Source organism: Enhydra lutris, unplaced genomic scaffold (genome assembly GCF_002288905.1).
Source record: "Enhydra lutris kenyoni isolate GAN:26980312 unplaced genomic scaffold, ASM228890v2 scaffoldscaffold2, whole genome shotgun sequence".
In the NCBI taxonomy this organism is placed as follows: domain Eukaryota; kingdom Metazoa; phylum Chordata; class Mammalia; order Carnivora; family Mustelidae; genus Enhydra; species Enhydra lutris.
This window is the reverse complement of record NW_019154086.1, coordinates 30,790,153-30,803,338: the sequence shown is the minus strand read 5'-3', so window position 1 is coordinate 30,803,338 and position 13,186 is coordinate 30,790,153. Positions and strand designations below refer to the sequence as shown.

The 13,186-nt window shown below is 36.9% G+C and overlaps 1 protein-coding gene across 1 annotated transcript in view; it reads left to right on the top strand.

Annotated features, from left to right (window-relative positions):
* LOC111150059 (G elongation factor mitochondrial 1) overlaps positions 1-12,027 on the top strand; it is a 43,616-nt gene extending 31,589 nt beyond the window's left edge. Inside the window, exons 14-18 of the mRNA XM_022507395.1 lie at positions 1,697-1,859; positions 3,970-4,114; positions 9,884-10,044; positions 10,814-10,867; positions 11,004-12,027. Coding sequence (XP_022363103.1) covers positions 1,697-1,859; positions 3,970-4,114; positions 9,884-10,044; positions 10,814-10,867; positions 11,004-11,135 — 655 coding nt within the window. The 3' untranslated portion in view covers positions 11,136-12,027. The remainder of the gene's footprint in view (positions 1-1,696; positions 1,860-3,969; positions 4,115-9,883; positions 10,045-10,813; positions 10,868-11,003) is intronic.
* Positions 12,028-13,186: the final 1,159 nt, after the last annotated feature.

Sequence of the window (13,186 nt, the reverse complement as noted above, 5' to 3'; positions counted from 1 at the left end):
CAACTTTTTCAGTGAAATCATCATTTGCAGGTTATGTCAGCTTATGTTCTTATTAGCCTTCTAGAAAAATGTTTAATTAAGAGCATTGGTTTTGGTACAATCCTGGTTCTGCCATTTAACTGCATCATATTTGGCAAGTTACTTTCTCATCTGTAAAATGGTGATAGTAGTGCACAATCATAGTTTGTGGGGAAGAACAAATAAAATGATATGTAAAAACTGCTTAGCACAAGCCTGGTACCTCCGTGTTTCATTATTTGGCCTCCACTTGATTATGATTCAGACCCCTGAAACTTACTGGTTTGTGAACTGGTCCTGCAGGGCAGTGCTGGAAGTGTTCTCTGTGCTGCCCTATATTGTACCCATTTCCCACATTTGACTGTTGACCACTTAAAATGTGACTAGTGCAACTGAGGAACTGAATTTTAAATTTTTAAAAAATTTTAACTTAACTATAAACATCCCTGGTTAGTGATTACCCTACAGACAACAGAGTGTATGTTTGTATTGATGTCATATTATTGTCAAATTGAAAACAAAACTGTAAACATCTCAGAGAACTTGTGCATACCCAAGACTTGTCAGGGGCCCATGGTTATGGAATCCCTGCAGCAAGTCCTTTCGTTCTCTTAGTTCTGATAGCTGTTGTTTTCCCTCCCAGAACAGTCTCTGTCAGCATTTTGTTTCTCTCAGCCCGTCCCGAGTCTCCTGGTGACTGGGAAACTGTTTAAAGGCAGTTCAGCAGGCACATTCACATTTAGGCTTCTTATGAAACCGCATACTCCAAGCTGGTGTCTGCTACAAAAATGAGTATTTAGTAATTTCAAACCACGACACATCTGTATGTAGGGACACGCTCATTCACGTCCATTTACCTGCAGTTGTCTGAGATAATTTTGAAAGCAGGTGGCCTCTTTCATCTTGAGGTCTTGAGGAAGGTTTCACTTTAAAGGAAGAAATGCTTTGCAGGCAGTAGATACTCATGAAATGGTGGTTTGTTTTTTTTTTTTTTTTTCAGGGAAATAGCATATGTTTACAAATGTTTTAGTAAGTATATAGAAAGTGCTTACTCTGTTTATGTGGCCGTTACTGGTTTGAAGTAATCACTGCCGTGTCTGTATATTTTCTGTATATGTGTCTATTTATATGAGTGACTTATGTTAGTCACTGTTTTGCCATTACTCTCTTCAGGTATTAATCCACCTGAAACTCCCTTCCCTTGTATTGCATCACTCCATAAAGTCCAAGTGGTAAATTAACTGCAGAGCTCCCATTTTCAAGTAACTGTCTCTAGCTGTAGAGATTTAAGAAGAGAACGCTGTATCCCAGGGAAGGGAGGCATTCCAAAAGAAGAGGGTGAGCTCTTTGAATGTAGGTTACTAGAGCAAGAACCTTAGACTGACTTTTAACACTTTTACCTTTCTACTTGTGAAGTAAAGAATTGGCAGAATGAAAGAAAACCATGGATTATTGTGGTGTTGTACCTTACCCTCACCTCCAGGTAAAAACATGAAAGAGAGAATTACCTTTTAAATAAATTTTACAGTAAAATTTTATGGCAGTAAATTCAAAGGAACAAGTAAGTAAAAATGGTGAAATGTGGTTTTTCATTTAAATCGGTAGGAATTATTTCATTTTGGTAATTAATTATGTTAATGTCATGTTGATTTTTTTCCCCCTCCTAAATCACTTTCAGGTTTGAATTTACACATAAAAAACAATCGGGTGGTGCAGGCCAGTTTGGAAGAGTGATAGGTGTACTGGAGCCTCTGGACCCAGAGAACTACACTAAGTTGGAGTTTTCAGATGAAACATTCGGGGCAAATGTTCCAAAGCAGTTTGTGCCTGCAGTAGAAAAGGTAACAACAAAAATAAGTTGATTACATTTTTTTCAACCAGTTTATTAGGTGGTATCGAATCATATTTCTTTTGTTTGTGTGTTTATATTTTTAATTTAATTTTTTCAGTGTTCCAAGAGTCATTGTTTATGCACCATGCTCCTCTTCTTCTTTTTTTTTTTTTTAAGTTTTATTTATCTAAGTAATCTCTATACTCAACGTGGGACTCAAACTCATGACCCCAAGATCAAGGGTCTCATTCTCTTCTGACTAAGCCAGCTAGGTGCCCCTCAGATCCTGTTTCTATCACATTGTCTTCTGTGGTTCATTTCAATTACAGTACTGCATCTCTATCTGACTGGTAAGCTTTCCATCTGATTTAGAATCTTCGGTTCATTAGGTTGAAGAGCTATAAATATACGCTATGACAATGAGGGGGAACTCATTCTGTTTCTTTTTTTCCTTTATTTCTTTTTTCCAGAACAAAGCAGTAGTTCTTTCTCTAAGAGGACTTATTTTCCTTCTCATAGTGCAGCTGTCTCCAGATTGTAGCCAGCTTTTCAAAGACAGGCACTTAGCAAATATATATTAAGCACTTTTCATATTTAAGCACTCTACTAAGGGGCAGAGGGAGAGGGAGAGAGAGAATCTTAAGCAGGCTCTGTGCCCAGGGCAGAGACTAATAGAGGGCTCAATTTCACATCCCTGAGATCGTGACCTGAGCTGAAATCAAGAGTTGAATGCTTAACCGACTGAGCCACTCAAGTATCCCTCATTCTGTTTTTAATCATAGCTATTCTATTTCTTTTGATAAATTGAGCCTATGTTGTAAATAGCAATCAACAATTAAAATTTGTAGCAGTCAGTAGGGTTTTATGAAGGTTTTTGAGTTTACTGTTAACAGTAGCATGATCTTTTGCCAAGATTCCCAATATCTGAGTTCTCCCATCGTCTCTGCTACTGATTAATGCACTCTTTGGTAAATCATGGTGTTCAGAGCCAGTTTCTTCATTTGTAAAGTGTGAGTAAATAGAAAACTAAACTTGAACCCCTTACCAACTTGAGGGTCAGATAATACTCTGTGACATTTCTTTGTAAAGTGTGAAGTGCTTTGCACATTTAAGAGGTTAGTGTTTTGTTTGCTTTCTAGGTCACTGGCTTTAAGACTGTTGTAAACCTTCAGCAACTGTCCTCCTACATTGAGATTTTTAGGTTTTCATTTACCCTTTTAGCTTAGAAATCTTTGCTAATTATAATTTTGGCTTTAGTGATGGTAGCATTTTGTGATTACTGTATTTCATTCACTATACTTTATTTCAAGAGAGTATTTTGTCACTCATACTTTTAAGTTATCTTGTATTCTTCAATATTAATGTAGGTAAAGGAGGGTTTATGTTTTTTTCAGCATATAGAGTTTATAGTTTTGCATTGTCAGAAATATATTGTACTCTATGTGCAGCAATGTGATTGTCAGGAAAAACTAACTTGAATTGTGGGAGCTCTACAAATGTTGAAGTGGCTGAAAAAGAATTGCAAACTTATCAAATTATACTTTTAAAATATGTTTAGTTTATCGTGTATCAGTCATACGTCAATGAAGCTGGTTTTTTTTTTTTAAAGAACTGCATCAGGAATGAATTTACTTTTGAATTCCAGTTCTTACTGGCATGTATAACACCAAAGCCATAATGTAGTGATCTGCCAGTGAGGCAAAGCCCTGATAGGTGTATAGTGGGAGCTCAAGACATAACTGTTGAATCAATGCCAAGTTTGATGGAAATATTCTTCCTTGCTTTTCCTCTGTTTCCTCCTTATAAAATTAAGAGCAGGCTGTCTGTATAATGGGTTATAAGAGGTAAGTAATTCCTGAAGATGTTAAGTGTCGACACTCTCAGCATCACTTTCAAACCAGCTCACACTTTTAAGTGATAACGCTTTTCCAAGGGATTGTTCATCTAGATGCCACAATAATAAAATTTAAGTAGTTAAGCTATTCAGCTTTTTAAAACTTCCTTTTCTGAGGAGCAAAATGTATTCATAAAAATGTTCAATTTCTGAACAGTAAAATGTTTGATAATTCACCTGGAAGTGAAATCCACTGACTCCAGAAGTTGTATTCATTCACTAACAGGGGTTTTTGGATGCCTGTGAGAAAGGCCCTCTTTCTGGTCACAAGCTCTCTGGGCTCCGGTTTATCCTGCAAGATGGGGCACACCACATGGTTGATTCCAACGAAATCTCTTTCATCCGTGCAGGAGAAGGCGCTCTTAAACAAGGTACTGTGTCCTGTGTTTGCTGCAGCACGGTGTCTGTTTCCCTGACAGACCATCAGAGACTCCCGAGTGCAGTGCTGTTTTTTAGTCTTGTGCCCCAGAGTCCCAGGCAGCCCACCGAGGCACTTGGCAGGTGTGGGCAAATCTAGAGTTGAAGTGAGGGTAGCTTACTGTATTCTCTTCCTTACAAAACTGAAAGGCTACCTTGTTCTCCTAAATTACCTAATATTTGTCATATGCTTAATTTAGAGATAACCTGTAAGTTCTGGTTTTTTGCCACTTTTTAAAAATCAGTTAATTAGCATATAGTGTAGTATTAGTTTCAGAGGTAGAGTTCAGTGATTCGTCAGTAGCATTAACACCCAGTGCTCATTACATCAAGTGCCCTCCTTAACGCCCATCACCCAGGTATCCCATCCCCTCACCCCCTCCCCTCCAGCAACCCCCAAATTTGTTTCCTAGAGTTAAGTCTCTTATGGTTTATCTCCCTCTCTCATTTCACTTTATTTTATCCTCCCTTCCCCTGTGTTCATCTGTTTTGTTTCTTAAATCCCACATATTAGTGAAATCATATGATATTTGTCTTTCTCTGATGGACTTATTTTGCTTACCATAATACCCTTTGGTTCCATCCACATCATTGTAAATGGCAAAATTTCAATCTTTTTGTTGGCTAAGTAATATTCGTGTGTGTGTGTGTGTGTGTGTGTGTGTAGATAGATAGATAGATAGAAATATACATGCCATATCTTTACCATTCCTCTGTCAAAGGACATCTGGGCTTTTTCCATATTTTGGCTGTTGTGTTTTTAATAAAGAATATGGATGTGCTTGGAGTACTAAGAGGTATTTTATAGAAACATTGCTGTCATGCTCTTTTTAGTGACTTATTCAGATATCAGGAAATCCATAAATTTTAAGTAATTTTTGTAAAGTGTGACATTTTAGACTTTTAGGCATTTTGTGGATGGCAACATATTTTGAAGGAATTCAGTAAACTTTATTCACAGTGCAGACCTCTTGATAAACTGCTGGAATTGTCAATCTTTTCCACACAGAATAACTGGTGTATTAAAAACCCTGATGAACCAGAAACCTAAACAATTGCAAGTATTATCTGATTCTTGCTTTTTTTTTTTTTAAAGATTTTATTTATTTATTTGACAGACACAGATTACAAGTAGGCAGAGAGGCAGGCAGAGAGAGGAGGAAGCAGGCTCCCTGCAGAGCAGAGAGCCCGTGTGGAACTCGATCCCAGGACCCTGGGATCATGACCTGAGCCGAAGGCAGAGGCTTTAACCCAGTGAGCCACCCAGGCACCCCCTGATTCTTGCTTTTAAGAGAGAAAAGCAAATAACACAGCAATCTGACATCAGGGTTATTCAACAAAGGAACTTGAAACCTGTGTCCTGGACCCAGAAAATGTATTCTCTTTGTCATCTCTTCCATATTATTAATAATGTCCATAAGTATCTTTAGACAGGAGAATTATATTATGATTTATGAAACATTTCAGAAACATTTTTATCAGAGGCAGTCAAAATGGACAGTAAAAATTAGATTAATCATAATATTTTTTAAGCATTCTGTAAATCATGATTTTGTTGATTCTACATGAATTTTGGACTTCGTTTTGTTTTTCTGTTTCCATCTGTGACCAGGTGTGGAGCAGTAGTTGGAAAAGTTTGCTCATTTCTTGACTAGGTTGCTAATTCCTTATATTACTTAAACTAATGGCAGCTGTTAATAATTTGTGTATTAGTTTCTCAGTTGTGAAAGGGAGAGAAAATCCTTCATTTTCTTTTGCCAGCTGTGTTAGAAATGCAGTTGAAGTCTGTGATCTGGAAATCTTGTTGTAATCTGAAGATTGTGTTAATAGGAAAAGGGGAAATTAAGTCACAAAGAAAGATTTTCTAAGGCATGATTCACATTAAAACACTTGCCGCTCCCAGCTCAGAGGAGAGAGCCTGCTTCTCCCTCTTTCACTCCGCCTGCTTGTGCTCTCTCCTCCTTAATACCCGCCACCAGGCTAATCCATCCCCTCACTCTCCTCCCCTTTGAAACCCTCAGTTTGTTTCCTGTAGTCCATAGTCTCTCATGGTTTATCTCCCCTTCTGATTTACTTCAACTCGTTTTCCTTTCCTTCTCCTAATGTCCTCCATGTTATTCCTTATGCTCCGCAAATAAGTGAAACCACATGATAATTGTCTTTCTTTGCTTGACTTATCTCACTCAGCATAATCTCTTCCAGTTCCACCCATGTCGATACATTCTACAAGTATAGTTAAATTAGAAATCACCAATTATTCTATGCTGCTGCTTGACTGGAAATTAGTAGCTTTCCTGGAGATAGAGTTTACACAAAGCCAGATAATTGGTATGGTTGTCAGTTAACAAAAAGCCTCATCTTCTTTTTTAATTGCTCCTATAAGAGATATAACTAAATGCAGACATATATGCCCATAATTTACACATGTGCATCCATGAAAACAGTCTGTACATCTGTGAATATTAGCTAAACAGGTGAATATGTAATCTTTACTTTTTAATTATTTAAGTGTACAGACATTACGTATGAAAACTGGTAGGTGTGTAAAGGAAAAACACTAGATAGTAATTGAGATTTTTTTTTTTTTGCCAGATAATCATGTACAAATCAGGATGCTAGCATGAAAAATGAATTACTTTGCTGTTTCTTCATCTGTTATTCAGTCATCCATGATTGAAGGACAAGTGTATAGGGTAAAATGAAGTTTTCCTTAGCTCAGTAAGAAAATCAGCTTTTCATGCATAAACCTCTCTTGAATCCCATATGAGAGTTTTGGGGTAAAAATGTCGTGAAATGAGCCCAGTATCAGAATAGCTTAGATTTATGAGCCATTCTCTATTCAAAATTGGATGAAAAGTAGTTTGGATTGTCTTTTTTTTTTTTTTTTTTTTTTTTTTTTCAAAACAAATGCAAACTGGAACTGTTGGGTCACCATTTAAACTTTGTCTCTGAGATTAATCAGTGATATAACTAAAACTGAATCTAAAATGAATGTTCTCGGGGCGCCTGGGTGGCTCAGTGGGTTGAAGCCTCTGCCTTCGGCTCAGGTCATGATCCCAGGGTCCTGGGATCGAGCCCCGCATCGGGCTCTCTGCTCAGCGGGGAGCCTGCTTCCTCCTCTCTCTCTGCCTGTCTCTCTACCTACTTGTGATCTCTATCTGTCAAATGAATAAATAAAAAAATCTTTAAAATAAAATAAAATGAATGTTCTCTTTGGGCATGTTTCACCTTACAAATGCGACCATTGCCATCTTCTTCTGTGGCCAGGTTTTAGAGCACTATGCTTGGTCTTCCCAGAAACCTCAAACTTGTAGCCACCCAGCAAGAGAAATAAAGGCCTAGAAATAAAGGTTAGCTCAGTTAACTTGACAGCACCCCTTCTTTGAGCTCCTGCCCCATTATGTGATGGGCTTGGGGATTAGATCCCAGCTCTGCTCCATACTTACTGTGTGGAAACTTCCCCCAGGCTGCTTGGAAATAGTAATTCCATAACACTGTGTGAGAGAATGTAAAATTTATAGGAACGTCTTTGAAAACTTGCACGTGCATACTTGGGCAGTGAATGCTAGTCACGCTTTCCTTTGGATTGCCTTTGACCTGGTACTGTGCCATGCCGCTGTTCCCTAGCTTCTTGTCTCCGAGTACTCATAACATTTATTGATCACTTATGTGCGCTATTTTATGCTGAGTGCATGAATGATCGTATCTTATGTTCACAGTGACATTACAGTTGAGAAAATAGGACTCAGAGTAGTTAATTGAATTGCTCAAGATTACATGATAGTGGTGGAGCTGAGAGCTAAACCAGTCTAGAGTCCTAGCCCTTGAATACCACCTCATACGGCCTCTTCAACACCTGGCCTGGTGTTATCAGCATTATTCCTAGTGGTTGATATAAAAATATTACCACCTCTTCTCACCACCACAGGCTTAAAGTACCTGTGAAGATGTTGGTATTTTTACTTGCTATCTTAAAAGCCATAGACCACTCGGATCTGCTTGAGGAAACATAGGTTTTAGGAGTGGGCTGCCGTGTGACTGTTGAATGCAGCAGGGTGAAATTCACTCCAGAGTCTTGCCACAGAGGCTTAGAAGAAGGCGTGAATTCTTTGGAAGTGAGCCAGGAGATGAGTTGAGGAAGAAAGAGAAACTTAAAGGGAAAGGAGCAGGATGAGAGAATATGAAACTGAGAACTGGACAAGGCATCCTCAGCAATTAAGTGATGGGCACTGTCTACCTGGCCTTTCTTCCCTTTAAAATATGACCCTTTCACAATCTCGCTCTTTTATATTACTGACCTATTGAAAGCACGAGGTAATGTGTTCTAAATCTTAAGACATCTGCTCATATCTGTCTTTCTGGATGTCTTCTGCTGCATGGATTGCATTTCTTTAGAGCCAGGGAAGCTCTGTTGTTGGGATAACCCCAGACACTGCAGGAGCTAGAGCCGTTTCTACAGTCCCAAACTGTTAGCTGCCTTCCACGTCTGTGCGGGATTTTGGGGGGCTTAGCTGAAGAAGCTTTGGAGTCTGCAAAGTTCAGTTACTTCTCTTTTTTAGAACAAAATTCACTAATGAGGACTAATTAGTCAAAGGTAGGTCTGAGCTATGATTTGAATTAGAGAATAATTCAAAGAAATCCAAGCATATTAAGTTGCTGTTCTTATATAATTATTGCACTTAAGCTACTAGTGGCTTTAGGAGAAGTGTTTTAATGACTATATGAGAATGATTGCTGATTAATTAATTGATTAATCTAAACAAATTGATGCCTGGAAAGCTGTGATTATCTTAAAATATTTTCTTTGTCATCTTTTCTAGGTTTTGCTTAAAGTTTTTATTTAGAGATAATTCATCCAGTCTGAGGCTGAAGTATTATTCCACACTATCATAATGTACAAATTAGATAAGAATGTTTGAAATGTTATTCTGTCCTCTCCACATTGCTAAATATAACCCTCAGTCGGCATTTGTCACATTAAGAAGTGTTCTGGTTATATATTAAGGGGAATAAAAATAAGCTTGGACACACACGTTTCAGTGCTTAAATGTCTCTTCACATCCAGTGTCTTTATTTTATAGGTGAAGAAACTTGAGAGCTGGACACATTTTGTTTTTCTAAAAGGCATATATAACTTGTTGAGGTCAGAGCAGAAACTAGAAGCTTGGTCCTTTGATTCTCAATCATGTGTTGAAAATGTTTAGCCTAGAAAAGGAAAGACAGAACTCAGGTGTGACTTTTTTATTGTCTCCAAATATATGATAAAAGTTATTCTCTTACAGTTGAAAATAACTGTCTTCCAGGGACCAACCAGAAGGAACTGGTTTACCTGGTCAAACAAAGACTTAACAGTGAGAGTTTTTACTCCTGAAAGTATTCAGAGAAAGAGAATAAGTAACCCTCAGCTGGATAATTTAGATGCTAAAGAACTTGATTGAATGTCGTTTGAAGACCCCTTTTATATTCTCTGCAGCTTAGTGATGTTTAAGGATAAAAATATAGTTTAGAACTATTAATCCTGTAATCATGTGTTGTCTTACTGGAATTTCCATCTCGGAGAGTGACTGTTACAGCTACTAGAAGAAAAGAGTCCTGATCAAATACTTGAACCTCATCACTTGCGTGTACCTTTGGAAGCACTCTCTTGTATGTCTGGGTAGGGAAGAGTTCACATGTGTTTAAAGATTAATAAACTAATTGTTGTATTTTTTTTTTTAACCCAGCTCTGGCAAATGCAACATTATGTATTCTTGAACCTATTATGTCTGTGGAAATTATAGCCCCAAATGAATTTCATGGACCTGTGATTGCGGGAATTAACCGACGCCATGGGGTAATCACAGGACAAGATGGGATTGAGGACTATTTTACATTGTATGCCGATGTAAGTACTATTGATCATTGACAATCCTGCTTTTAGTAACTGCAGATAGAAATGAGAGTTAGTTTTTGGTTTTGGAGACTTTGTTTTGGAGAGTATAGAGTGAATTGGCACATTTTCCTAGCTATTCGAGTATTGTATTTGTGGCAATTTCTATAATTTGCTGTTAGAGCAGCTCTTAAATGCAAAAGCATTCATTAAGGCCCACATAAAATAAGATTTATGTGGGCCTTAATGAATATGTCATTTTCTTAGATGTATAGAAGTTGTCTTTATTTCTTGTTACAAGTTTCATTTGTATAGCTGCTTTATCACATTATCTCTTACTGGATAATACTGAGTTCCATTGCCTGTGCTTTACTTAAATCTCATAGAAGAAAATGTATATCACATTACATAAGGCCTCCTAAAAGACACTACTATCAGCATATTATTGAGGTGTCCAGAGGAAAGTTGTATTAATATTTTCACAGAAGAAACACTTCTCCATGTTTGAGCTGCAGCCAGAGTGTGGAGTGGGTATGAGAGTGGTGTCCACCCTGTGAAACAGAAAGATTTGGTTTTTAGTTGTGACTGCCATGTTAAATTATTTTTAAATAAGATTTTTACTTTCAGTAAAACAAATATATACTTCTCTAGCTTTTAATTCTTTTAAATCAAGAGTAGTTAGTAGAAACCTAAGACTAAATGAATTAAACGCCTAAGGCTTTTCTGTACTTTTCTCAAATATTTGTCAGTAAGCAATACCAGAATATCCTGTGTTTGTTTTCAGGTCCCTCTAAATGATATGTTTGGTTATTCCACTGAACTTAGGTCATGCACAGAGGTAAGCAGATATTTAAACTTTACTCAGGTGCTCTTTAAGAAACCGCCCTACACAGTGCTCAAATGTGTGAAATCCTGTCTTTGCTTGGTAGATGTACCAAAACAAACAAAATCTCTGTTGTTTTTTAACTCCTTAGGGAAAGGGAGAATACACAATGGAGTACTGCAGATATCAGCCCTGTTCACCGTCCACACAAGAAGACCTCATCAATAAGTACTTAGAAGCTACAGGTCAACTCCCTGTAAAAAAAGGAAAAGCCAAGAACTAACTTTCCTCACTTTAAGTTGACTAGCTATAACCGAATCTGCAAGATTCATATACTCTCATGGGTTCTGGTAGAATGAATTCAGGCTAAAACAAATTTTAGAAGCTCTTCCTCTTACATTCAGGAGTTTCTATCATATTCAAAGATAATTCTGTATATATCCCAAATCTGTGGATTGGCTTTATAGTTCATTTAAAAACCTCAAATAAAATATGATTATTACTGAAATATATTTAATATCTAAGGGAAGAAGAGACTGACTTCAGTTATACTTCTAAGTTTAGAATTGTATGTAAACTTCCTTTCCGAATTTTTTATTCTAAGAATTTTCAACATAGAAAAGCTGAAAAAGACAGTACAGAGAATAGCCTATATCTTCCATCTGGACTCAATAACGAACAGTCTTGTTAACAATTAGTTTATCACATATTAATTTATTTTGTCATACTTGCCTCATCTCTTTGTGTCTCATACCTCTCTATTTAATTTTTTTTAAATTTTTTGCTAAGCAACAATTTGAAGGTGAATTGCTTATATCATGACACTTCTTGGGGGAAGTGTCCTCTTTTAATGAGCAGGCTTTTGTGGAAGGCAGCTATGCTCACCACTGTACCACCAATGCATACTTGAACAAGACTTTTCTGTTTGGTGGATTTCATATGTTCTTAATAGAGAACATTTTTCAGATTCTTCATGGGGATATTACAATGGCTACTAGATTTCTAGCTGTTTTATATACAGGTGATTGCTTCAATTTGTGGCTTCTGCAAATTTGTAAATGTCTACTTTTATGTTAGTTTCTTGTGGATATGTTAAAATGAAAAGCAGACCCTTGCATATTGCTATTTTTACCTATGTTTATTTTAATGTTTCTGCAACTCTGAATAATAAAATAGAATTTACATAGTTGCTGTCTGGTCAGTTTCATTCACTTGGTAAACACTAGCTGAATTTGAGTCTGTTGGGAGTTTATCCTATATTGTATTCCTTGACATGCTGAAAGAACAAATGTTAAGTTTTGTTTTCTAGGCTAGGTTGGACTTTCCTGGACAGTTCTACCATATCATTGAGGACTACTTCATCCCCAGATCATCTGATGGGAAAGGTATTTCCTAGTCCTTTCTCTTAGTGGATAACAGAAATAAAATAATGGTTCCTTTCTTTTTCTTGATTTACAGGTTGGGCTTTATAACTTAAGGTTTCTAGAAAAAGATTATTTGAAGTATTGAGCATGTTTTCAAAGTATCTGCCAAATGCTTTAAGTGCATTTAATTTAGTTTTCACCCTATGAAAGCCAGTACTATAACTACATCTATTTTGTAATAGAAGCAGCAAAAGCACAGAGAGGGTAAATAACTTGTCTGGGACCACACAGCTTGTTAAATTTTCAAGTTGATAATTGTATTCATGAAACCAAATGTATTTTCCCCATGAATATGTTTGTTGTTATAGTAGCATGAAGCCTTAAAAATATTGGCTTTAGCATTTCATCAGCATCTCATGCTCTTTGACAATGATTTTGAAAATTGTTCCTGATGAGGAAATACCTTCCTAGAATTTAGTGCAGTTCCTCTGGCTGTTGCCAACAGTTAGGAAAATGGAACTAAGACAGGTAAGTTTTGATGTGTTTTTAACTTGTTAAACATTCTGCTTGTAAAGATAGAGCATCAGAAAAAAACCTAGATATTTAATCCAACACCAGCATTTCATAGACAAAAACACAGCCCTGGCTGGTGGGGGAGTAACCAACAGTAGGATGACATAGGGATAGATCTAGGACCAGAACCTGCATCTCTTGCTAATTTGTTTGGTTATAATTAGTAAAGACCCCATAGCAACCAAGGTCTGTAGCAAAGAAAAATTAATGAGAATATTCACAAATGAGGATTCTTTTTTTTTTTTTTTAGCTCTTACAAAGGATAATTGTGGGCTAATTTAAAGAAAGACAGCATTGTGTTAGAGAAAAGTAACAGCACTGGGCAGACACTTGCAGTGATTCCCAACTTACTAGATCTGGCTGCACTTTAAAAATCATAGGGGGAGCTTTAAAAAGA